We start from the raw sequence: 10,570 nt of genomic DNA on the forward strand, positions 1-10,570 counted from the left end.
ACCCCCCCCCTCCCCCCCCCCCAGAATTCGGAGCGAAATTACCCAAAAACGATTAAAAAAAAAAAAAAAATTGAGGAGGGGGGCGGCGGGCAGTGCCCCCGATGGGTAAAATCAGGGAAAATTTGGGGTTTTTTCCCCCCCAAAAAGCACTTGGAGAGCGGGGGGGGAGGGGGGGGGAGGGAGGAAGAGACCCGAAAAGGGGGGGGTTTGACCCCAAAAAGGGGGGTGTGACCCAAAACGGGGGGGTTTGACCCCAAAATGGGGGGGGGGGTGACCCAAAATGGGTGTGACCCAAAATCGGGGGGGGGTTTTTGACCCCAAAATGGGGGGGTTTGACCCCAAACTGGGGGAGTGTGACCCCAAACTGGGGGGGATGACCCAAAATGGGTGTGACCCAAAATGGGGGGGTTTGACCCCAAAAAGGGGGGGTTTGACCCCAAAAAGGGGAGTGTGACCCCAAATCAGGGGTGTGACCCAAAACGGGGGGGTTTGACCCAAACTGGGGGGGTTTGACCCCAAACTGGGGGGGTCTGACCCCAAACTGGGGGTGTGACCCCAAAATAGGGGAGTTTGACCCCAAAACGGGGGGGGTTTGACCCAAAAACGGGGGGGGTTTTGACCCCGAAGGGGGGAGGGGATTGACCCTGGGGGGCAGCACAACAAAGGTTGGGGGGGGGGGGGAGGGGGGGGAGGGGTTTGACCCCAAAACGGGGGGAGATTGGGGGGGGGGGGGGGTGGGGTTTGACCCCGGGGGGGGGGGATGGGGGGGTAATTGCACTTAATTAAAAAAATGAGCTGGAGGATTTTGGGGTGGGGGGGTGGGGGGGGGATAAAAGGATGGAGGACCCCAAAGCTTGGGGAGGTCGGGGCGGGGGGGGGGGTTGGGGGGTTGTTTTTTGGGGGTGTAGGTGTGTGGGGAGGAGGGGGGGGGGTCGGGGTGTGGTGGTCCCCGCTGCCCCCCCGCTCGCTGGCCTGCAGCGAGGGGGGCCCCCCCGCCCCCCCCCGGCACGCGCGTGTGCGGGGCGAGTGCTGGTGATGGGGGGGGGGAGGGGAGGGGAGGGGGGGGGCACACGCGTGGGAATTTTTTTTTTTTTTTTTTTTTTTTTTGGGTGGGGGGTGTGGAAAGCGAGGCGTGATTTTTTTTTTTTGGGGGGGGTGAATTTTTTCCTTTTTTTTTTGTTGTTGTTGTTGTTGTTTGGGGAGGGGGGGCGCTAACACACCCCCCCCCCCCCCCTTTTCAACTTAACCACTCCCTCCCCCCCCCCATTTCCAGCGCCTCAATTTTGGGGGGGTGGGGAGGGGGCCACACACACACCCCCCCCCCCCCCCCCCCGCCCCTAATTTTCCCTCCGGGGTGACCCTGTGTGTGCCGGGGGGGGTGGGGGGGGGTTAAATTTTTGGGGATGGATTGGGGGGGGGGGACACACACACACATCAGAGAGGCCGAACCCTCATCCACGTCGTGGGGGTGGGGTCGGGGCCCCCCCCTCCCCCGGGGAACGGACGGCGGCGAAAATGGGATTTGGGGGGTGGGGGGGGGGGTTGGGTTTTTTTTTTTTTTGAGGGCGGGGGAGGAAGTGGGGAATGGGGGGGAAGCTGCGGCTTTTTTTTTAGGGGTTTTTTTTTTGTTGTTTTTTTGTGGGATTTTTTTTTTTTTTTTTGCGGTGGGTTTTTTGTTTTTTTTTTTTTTGTTGTTGTTGGGGTTGGTGGGGTTTGTTGTTTTTGGGTTTTTTTTTTTTGTTTTTGTGTTTTGTTTTCATTTTTTCCGTTTTTCTCCTTTTTCCGGGCGGTTTCTCCTCGTCCGGGGGCAGCGTCAGGAGGAACCAGGACTGGGGATGGGGGGGGAGGGGGGGAGAGATGGGGGTCAGCGAGGGGGGGGGGGGGGAATCCCTCCTCGAGAATCCCCCTCCCCAAAAAAAAATAAAAAATAACAACCCCTCCGTGACCCCCCCATGACATCACACCCACCCCCCCCCCCCATCACCTGAGGGGTCTTTTTTGGGTGCAGTTGTAACCTCAGGAAGGTTTGAGACCCCTCCCCATTAATTCAGGGGAGGGGGGACACCCAAAATTTCATGACACCCCACAAAAAAAAAAAAAAAAAAGGGGCTGGGGGCCTCTCCAGATTTTGGGGGGGGGTGTGAAATACCCCAAGACTTCCCCAGGTGGGGTGGGGGAGGGGTCACCCCCAGCCCCCCACGACCCCTCCCCCCATTGAGGGTGGGGGGGAACCCCAAAGCCACGTGGTCTTTGGGGGGGGAGGGGTGGGGGGGGTAAGCGCCCCCCCCCATGGCTTGGCCACGCCCCCCCCCCCCAAGCGGAAGCCGCCCCACTATTGGCTGAGGCGCCACCGCACCACCGCGCTCAGCCAATGGGATCGCGCCGTGCCGCCGCAGCGCCCGCAGCCTGCCAAGGCCCGGCCGGTGCCAGCCAATCAGCGCTGGCTCCGCCTACTCCTGCCTCACGGTGCCAGCCAATCAGGCTCGGCTGTGCTTGGCCCGCCGAGAGCCCCCATTGGATGCCAGCCCTGACCCCCCCCCCCCTTCCTCTGTGTCCTATTGGCTCCGGGCCCCACCGCGGTCCCGCGCTGGCGCCAGCCAATCAGCGGCCGGCACCGCAGGGCATGTAGCCAATCGGGCGTCGTGCCACGGGGCCGGGGGGGCCAATGGCGGCCCCACTTGAGTTACTTGGCTCCGCCCCCCCTTTGTCCCCCGCGGTGACGTCACAGTTGGGGCGTGGCCGGTGGGGGGACACACCCAGGGGTCCAGGGGACACCCAGGTGTGTTCAGGGGGGGTCTCAGGTGTCACCCAAAATTCTGGGAGGAAGTTCCCGGTGTGGTGTGGGGGGCGGGGGGGGCACCCGGGGTTTCCAGGTGTCCAAGGGTCAGGGGGGCAGTCTCAGGTGTCCAAGGTGTTCCCCAAAAATCTGTTGGGGGTGACCCAGGTGTGCGGCGTAGGGTCCAGGTACCCAAGGGGAGGGGTCCCAGGTGTGAAGGGGAGGTGTTCAAGTACCCAGGTGTTACCGGAAGTGGGGAGGGGTCCGTACCTGCTGCTGGGGGAGGGTCAGAAAGTTGCCGTCGCGGGGTCCGAGGCCGACAAGGCGGGGGGCAGCGGCGGCGCCTGACGCTGCGAATGCTGCGGGGAGAGCGGGCTCAGCCCGGCACCGCCCGCGGAGGGGACGGGGGGACACGCGGGGGGTGCCAAAAAAAAATACACACACACACACTCACACACACAGCCCCCCCCCCACACACACACACAGGTGTGCGCCATGTGGGCTGGGGTGGGGGAGGGGCACGCGCAGAGTCAGGGCCCCATTCCTCCCCCCCCCCCCCCCCCAACCCTTTCCCCGTGCTCCATCACACCTGCGTGAGACACGACGAGCCACCCCGCCCCTCCCGTGGAACCCCCTCCCCACACCGAACTTACCTGTGGGACCCCTCCCCCCCCCCTCACGTCTCGCAGGCCCCAAACCCTCCCAGGTACCCCACACACCCCCCTTCCCCTCCCGAGGATGGAGCAGGAAGGAGCATCCAGGTGTCACCTGCCCTCGGAGGGTGGGGGGGAGGGCACGCAGGTGAGTTCGGGTCCAGGATTCCACCCCCCCCCTCAACCCGCGCTTCCCCCCTCCCCTCCCCCACAGCGAAAATGGGGTAAAAAGGAGGGGAAATGGCGAAGGAACCGGGCTGGAATGGGGGGGGGGGGGGGATGAGGCGCCGGGCCGGTGACAGCGATGACGATGCAGGTGATGATGCACGGGCAGCCGGGCCGGGCGGGGGCACCTGTCACCTGGGGCACCCCCGTCACCTGCTGGGTCCTGGCACCTGCCCCGGGGACCCTCTTGTCACCTGGGGAACCCCCGGTCACCTGTGCTGGGAGCACATCATGGACCCCCCCCGGGCAGCCCCTGTCACCTGGGGCACTGTGTCACCTGGCTCAGGTGAACCTCGGGCAGCTCCTGTCACCTGCTGCTCCCCCTCCCACTCCTGTCACCTGTCCCGGGGGCACCCTGAGACCACACCTGGGATGCAGGTGTCACCCCACGGTGGCTGCTGCCACCAGCCCCGAGGTCCTCAGGTGTCACCTGCACCCCACAGCTCTGTACCCCACACCTGCACACCTGCACCTCACTCCTGCACCCCTCCCGTGGACCCCACAGATGCACCCCACACCTGGGCACCCCTACACCTGCTGGGAACCCCTCTGCACCCCACACCTGCCCCCTGCACCTGGGCCCCCCCCTGCCCCCCCGCCCCCCACGGCCAGGGCCCGGCTGCGGGCGCAGTGGGTGCCGTGGGGGGGGTGCCGTGGGGGGGTTCCGTGGGGCTGGGGGGGGGGCGCAGTGGGGTGCAGGTGGGCACTTACGGGGTGCGGCGGGGGCTCCGCCCGGGGGGCCGCTGGGGGCTTTGGGCTCCGGCGGGGGCAGGGGCAGGGGTCGGGCCAGGGGGGCCCCCGCAGCCCCCCCAGTCCGGCCCTGCACCCCGCACGGCTGCAACGAGAACACGGTGACGGGACCCCCGGGAGACCCCCACCCACCCGGGACTGGGCGGGGTGTGGGGTGGGCAGTGGCACGGGAGTGGTTTTGGGGGTGGGGTGGGAAAAAGGCCCTGCAGCCCCTCGCACCTGGCACAGGTGAGCTCAGGTGGGGGGATGGGGAGGGGGGGGGGGGGGGGGTCCTACATTGGGATCACCCAAGTGGGGAGGTCTCCTGTGGGAGTTCCCCAAGCGTGGGGTCCTCAGGTGGGAGGTCCCCAGGTGGGTGACCCCAAGCGGGAGGTCTCCCAAGTGTGGGGGGGAGGGAGGTCCCCACGTTGGGGGTCCCCAGGTGGGATTTTGGGGGGAGGGGGCGTCCCCATCACCCTCTCCTGGCAATGCCGCAGCCAGCGCGGCCACCTGAGTTCATTTGCATACAGACCACGCCCACTGGGGGGTGTATTTGCATACAGCCTCCGCCCCTTTCGCCTCATTTCCATATCTCACATCTATTGGCCGTCAGGCACCACCTCATTTACATACGCGCCCCACCTCCTCATCCTCATTTGCATCCAGGGCGGCGGCTCCGCCTCCTGAGCCTCGTTCTGAGCCAAGCCCCGCCCCCCCTCCTCGACGGGGCGTCCCGGTGTGCGACCCCCCCCCCCCCCTTCACGTGTTCCCCGAGACCCCCGGGCCTTTCCCGAGACCCCCGGGCCTTTCCCGCGACCCCCGGGCCGCCCCCGTGCCCGTCCCCGCCGCACCTGGGGGCCCTGGGCGGCGCCGTCGGCGCAGACGAACTGGACGAAGTCCTTGAGCGAGTCCTGCCCGTGGTGGTAGCGGATGGTGGGGTGGGCGAAGTAGGGGCTCGACTGGGGCAGGAGGGACCCCGACGGGAAGTGCAGCGCCGAGGCCGTGGCCCGCGGGCTGCCTGCAGGGACCCTCAGCGCCAGCGCCGGCGGCCACGGGACCCCGGCGGCCACGGGGACCCTCCCCCTCCCCAGCCCACCCCACTCCCGGGTCGGACCGACCCCCGCCCAGCCGAGCCCTGGGATCATCGTCCCCTCCCTCCTCTCCCACCCCACCCCCGGCTCGCCCCGTCCTGGGTCACCCAGAACCCCCCCCCCCCCCGGGGTCACCCCGGGTATGGGGGGATGGAAGGAGGTCTGGGGGTGTGGGGTCTCACCGGGGCGGACGCCGGCCAGGACGGGCAGGGGGTGGTGGCCGAAGGCCATGCGGGGAGCGGCCCCGTGCCCCGACAGGGCGCTGCAGAAATCCAACTTCCCCGACTTCTTCAGCGCCGCCGGGCCTGGGGGGGCCAGGGGGTCGGGGGGGGGGCAGCCGGACCCCAGCACCCCCACACACCCCCCAGACTTCTCCCCGTGTGCCCCCAGACCCTCCTTCCCCAGCCCTCCGCTCCCCCCTGCATCCCCCAAACCCTCCCTGTTCCCCCGTCCCACCACACCCCGTGTCCCCCTCCCAAAATCGTCTCCCGATGCCCACATCTGTCCCCAGGTGTGTCCGCCCCCCGCCCCGGTGTCCCCCCAATGCCCCCAGACCCCCCCGTGTCTCACGCACCGGTGTCAACGTCCCCTCCCCAGGGTCCCTGGCTGCTGCCGGGGGCCGGGGACCGCCCCGGCCCGGGGTAGAAGACATCGTCCCCGGGACCCTCCAGGTCCCCCTCGTCCAGCGCTTTGGGGCGCTTCGGGCCACTGTGGGGCACAGGGGTGTCACCTCCGGGCTCGGGAGTGTCACCCCACAAAACGTCCGGGGGAGCCCGGGGGGTCCCAGTCCTCCCCCACCCTCAAAATAAACCCAGGGATCAAGAGAGGAGCTCAGGTGAGAAACCTGAGGGGGGGCAAAGAGAAACCCCCCCCCCCCCCACATCACAGGGGTTTGGGGGAACACCCCAAAAAGGAGGGGATAGATCAGTGGTAAAAATCCCAAATGTGGGGGGGGGTGGGGCGAGACAGGCAGGGTTTTTGGGGGTTCAAAGGGTTTTCGGGGTGCAAGGGAGAAAATCCAGACTCCAAGGTTTGGGGTGTCCGTTTGGGGAGTTACAGAGCCCTTGGGGAGGGGGAGACCCCAAAAATGGGGCAGAACCCTCAAAGAGAAGCCCAGGGGGAGGGGTCACAGGGGGTTGGGGTGGGGGGGGGGGTCCCCATACCTGGCAGTGGGGGGCCCCAGGGGCCGGCGGCCGAGGGCGACGGGGCTGATGTTGTAGTAGCCCCCCGGGCTCTCCAGGTCGGCCAGCGAGAAGTTGGGGCCCGATGCCGTGGCCACGGGGGCTGGGGGAGGGGAGAGGTGGGGGGGACACAGGAGGGGCACGTGGGGGACCCACACAGGGACACCCCAGTGTCCCCTGCCACCCTCCCCACCCCCTGTCCCCCTGTGCCATCCCCTCCCCGTGGAACCCCCCCCAACTCGGGACCCCCCTTTCGGTGTCCCCCACTTACTCTGGGACACCCTGACCAGCTCTGTCACGTTCCAGACACCTGACGTCACGAAGCAGTCCTGGAAGGTCAGGTGACCTGGGGACACGGGGAGGGGGGGGGGGGGGGACACGGAGGTGACCTGGGGGTCATGGTGGGCATGGGGGTCACAGAGGGCACGGGGGGACACTGGGGGGGGACACTGGGGACAGGGGGCATTGCTGGAGGGGACATAGAGGGAACACCAGAGTGACACTGAAGACAAGGGTGGGGAGGCACGGAGAGAGCACGGCGGGGACAGGGGACACTTGGGGACACTTGGGGACACTTGGGGACACCGCGGGGGAGTCACCCACCGTTGGGCAGTGGTTTGATGTCCGCATCCCCCTGCGGGTTTGAGCTGTCGGATTGTCCGGAATCTGATTTGGGGAGGGGGGAGGTGAAAAAAAACGAGGTCAGACACGGACACCGTGGGGGGGGGGGAAGGTGTCCCCCTCCCCTCCCCCACCCCAAAGTGTCCCCTCGGGGACCCCGGGAGGGGGGAGGGGCGGTCCGGTGCTGAAGGCCCCTTGTTCCCGCGGGGTCGTTCGAGGTGAGCGCCCGCCGGGACCTCGCCAGAGCCCGCAGCCCCCACACACCGCCCCCCCCCGCCCCAAAATCACCGGGAGGGGTGAGTGGGGGGGGGAGAACCCAGCCCCCACCCCGACCCCAAACGGGACCCAGGTGTGGGGGTGTCCCTCCCATTCCCGCACCCCCGAGGGGACCCGGGCCAGGTGATGGAGGGGGGGTGGGGGGGGGCACAGACGGCGCTGGGGGGGGGGGGGGAATTTGAGGGGGGGGGGGGGTCGGGGCTGGCAGGGGGCCGGGCCACGGGGTGGGGGGGGGGCCAGGGGGCCGCCGTGGGGCCGGGCCGGGGGCCAGGAATGCGCTGGCCCCTCGCCAGCGGGCAGCGCCAACAAAGCGCCCATTGTCTGTGCACAGTTCGGGGGGGGGGGCGCCTGGGTTCCCCCCCCGCCCCAACACCCCGGTCCTGCCCTCCTGGCTCCCCCCCTCCCCCACTTCCATCCCCACCCGGTATCGCCTCACACCTGAGAAACCCCCCCCCACCCCCACCTCGGGACCCCCATCCCATAGGAATGGATGTCCCACCCCTCCCTGCCCCCCCCCCAGCCCGGACCGCCCCAATGCCCCCCCACCACCCCCAGGTTCTCTTCATGTTACCCCTCCCCCGCCCCCCCAAAAAAGAAGAAGGGACTGAGACATCCAAGAGGGGGAGGGCACAGGGAGAGCCGCCCCCCCCAATCCCTTCCGTGTCCCCCGGGGGGTGACCCCGCAGTGTCACCCATCCCGCGGGGGGAAGGGAGGGGGTGTCATGGGTCACTGGGGCACGTGCGGGGTCACGACCTTGCCTGGGGGGGGGGGGAAAGGAGGGGGGCTCGTGGCGGGCGCGTGCCAGACCCTTCCCCACTCCCCCCCCCCCACGACCCCCAGACCCACTGGGGGACGGCGTGGGGGGCACGGGGGTCCTTGCACCCCATCCTACATGACCCTCCTCCTTGTCTCAGAGCCCCCCAGACCCCACGGTGGGGGGGGGGGCTCAGGTGCTGCTGGGCAGCTGAGCCCTGAACCCCCCCGAGGGGTGTCCCCCCCCCACCCACCTTTGCACCTGCGTCCCCCACATTGAGGGGGGGAGGGGTGGGGGTAACCAGCACCTGGACAGCCCCCGCAGCCCACCTGGAACCCCCTGCTCCCCACCCCCTCCCAAAAAATCCCCCTACGGCTGCATACTTCGACCCCACCTTACCCTGCCCTCATGTCCCCCACCCCCCCAGGACTCTACAGCCATGTCAGACCCCCCCCCCCCCCACAGGAACAAAACTGGACCCCCCCCAGTGGGGAAGGGGACCCCGATGTCCCCACGTGTCCCCCCCTTAGGCACATGGGGGGGTCGGCTGGGGGGGGCTGTCACACAGTTTGTCACGGGGGGGAGGGTGGGGGGGTGGTCCCAGCAGGGAGGGCTGGGTAAGGGGTGGGGGGGGGGTCCCCACAGCACGAGGGTCCCGGTGCCGGGGCCGTGGTGCCGCAGAGCGTTTCGGGTGCCAACAAGCGCCGCCATCTTACGCGCAAGGGGGGGGTTGGCACCGAGCCCCCCCACCCTCCCCCCCCACCCGGCCCGAGGTAGCCAAAGGGCCCCCGGCGTGGGGAGGGGGCGGGGGGGGCTGCCCAGGAGTGGTGGTGGTGGTGAGGGGGGGGGTGCCGGGGCTGCTGGCGGGGCCTCGTGCCGCTCACGGGGGCACGGTGCCAACCGGGGCCATTTTGGCGGAGCCGGGTGGGAGTCGCGTTTGGGGGATTTGAGCCCCGGCAGCTGGGCTGGGGGTGGGGTGGATTAAGGGGTGCGGGGGGGTCTGGGGTGGGGGGGGGATTCGGGACCCCCCTCCGCCCCCCCCCGATGTGGGTGTGCTGGTGTGGAGGGGGATTTGGGGAGGGGGGTACCCCCAAAGCGCCTCGTTCGTCATCGGCGCCCGGCAAGGACCGAGGCATCCGTGAGCACCGGGGTGACCCAAACCTCTCGTTCCTGCCCCAAAATTCACCCTCAGCACCACCAGAGTGACGGGGGGAGGGCTGAGGGGCTGGGCTGGGGTCCCCCCCAACACACACACTCACACTTTCACACGTGTGCCCCCCACCTCGGCTGTGAACCACAGCCCCGCGTTCACACCCGTGTGACCCCCACCCCCGTTCCTGTGCGCACCCCCGCGTGACACCCCCCCCCCCCGCCCCCCCCCCGGCCGGTGCTGCCCACCGGGACCCCCAGGCACGAGGGGGGGCGAGCGCTTTGCGCTCCCGTGACGCAGATCGGCACCGCCAGTCACGGATCCCCGGTGCTCCCGGCACGGCTCCGAGCCCATCCCGGTGCCCATCCTGGCACGGCGGGCTTTGGCACGCGGCGCCGGGCGCGCGCGTTGGCACTCGGCGCGGCTTTGTGCGAGCGAGGCCGGCCGGGGACGCCCCAGGTTGGGCTAAAGGTGGTCCCAGGAGGGGCTCGGGGTGACCCTCAGACCCTCCAATGAATCACCGCGACGTCGGATAAGGGAACGGGCACCAAAACCGGCGCTCGGCGCCTCCTCCATCCCCGCACTCACCTGGCGCGTGGACGAAATACGCCAGGTACAGGTCGAGCTCCTTGATGGTGACGCCGATGTGGTGGGGCTGGACGCAGAGGCCGGGGCTGGCGCACTGGGGCGCCTTGGCCAGGCGCTCGCCGTCGGTGCTCTCCAGCGGCACGCCCTTGAAGAGGATGACCATCACCAGGTCCAGCCGCCACACCTTGTCGGCCTGGCGCAGGCAGTCGATGCGGCGGATCTTGCCCTTCTGGTCGGGGTTGGAGAGGACGCAGCACGGCGCCTTCTTGCCGGTGACGGACAGCACGAAGTCCTCGCGGCACTCGGGCCGGATGTCCTTGCGCAGCTTGGCCAGGAGGCGCGAGGCCCATTTCTGCTTGACCTCCGGCTTCTCGCCCAGCAGCTCGTCCTTGACGGCGCGTTCCTCCTCCTTGGACATCCTCTTCTCGTGCTTCTTGAAGTACTTGCGCTTGCGGGCCTGGAGGTTGAACCAGGTGTAGGAGAAGGCCCGGACGTGGGGCAGCAGCGCCTCGATGAAGGGGTGGA

General features: G+C 68.6%; 1 protein-coding gene across 2 annotated transcripts in view; it reads right to left on the reverse strand.

The window, feature by feature from the left end:
• Nucleotides 1-3,046: 3,046 nt before the first annotated feature.
• Nucleotides 3,047-10,570, reverse strand: part of NFIX (nuclear factor I X) — a 13,654-nt gene continuing 6,130 nt past the window's right edge. Inside the window, exons 2-9 of one of the 2 annotated variants that reach the window (XM_062511853.1) lie at nucleotides 10,046-10,570; nucleotides 7,259-7,321; nucleotides 6,927-7,001; nucleotides 6,638-6,758; nucleotides 6,049-6,182; nucleotides 5,657-5,779; nucleotides 5,235-5,401; nucleotides 3,047-3,135 (exon numbers count right to left, since the gene is read on the reverse strand). The exon at nucleotides 10,046-10,570 is cut by the window's right edge and continues 7 nt beyond it. In XM_062511853.1, coding sequence (XP_062367837.1) covers nucleotides 3,064-3,135; nucleotides 5,235-5,401; nucleotides 5,657-5,779; nucleotides 6,049-6,182; nucleotides 6,638-6,758; nucleotides 6,927-7,001; nucleotides 7,259-7,321; nucleotides 10,046-10,570 — 1,280 coding nt within the window. In that variant the 3' untranslated portion in view covers nucleotides 3,047-3,063. The remainder of the gene's footprint in view (nucleotides 3,136-5,234; nucleotides 5,402-5,656; nucleotides 5,780-6,048; nucleotides 6,183-6,637; nucleotides 6,759-6,926; nucleotides 7,002-7,258; nucleotides 7,322-10,045) is intronic. The other variant, XM_062511854.1, reaches the window with a different exon arrangement.

Source organism: Cinclus cinclus, chromosome 32, assembly GCF_963662255.1.
Source record: "Cinclus cinclus chromosome 32, bCinCin1.1, whole genome shotgun sequence".
Classification (NCBI taxonomy): Eukaryota; Metazoa; Chordata; class Aves; order Passeriformes; family Cinclidae; genus Cinclus; species Cinclus cinclus.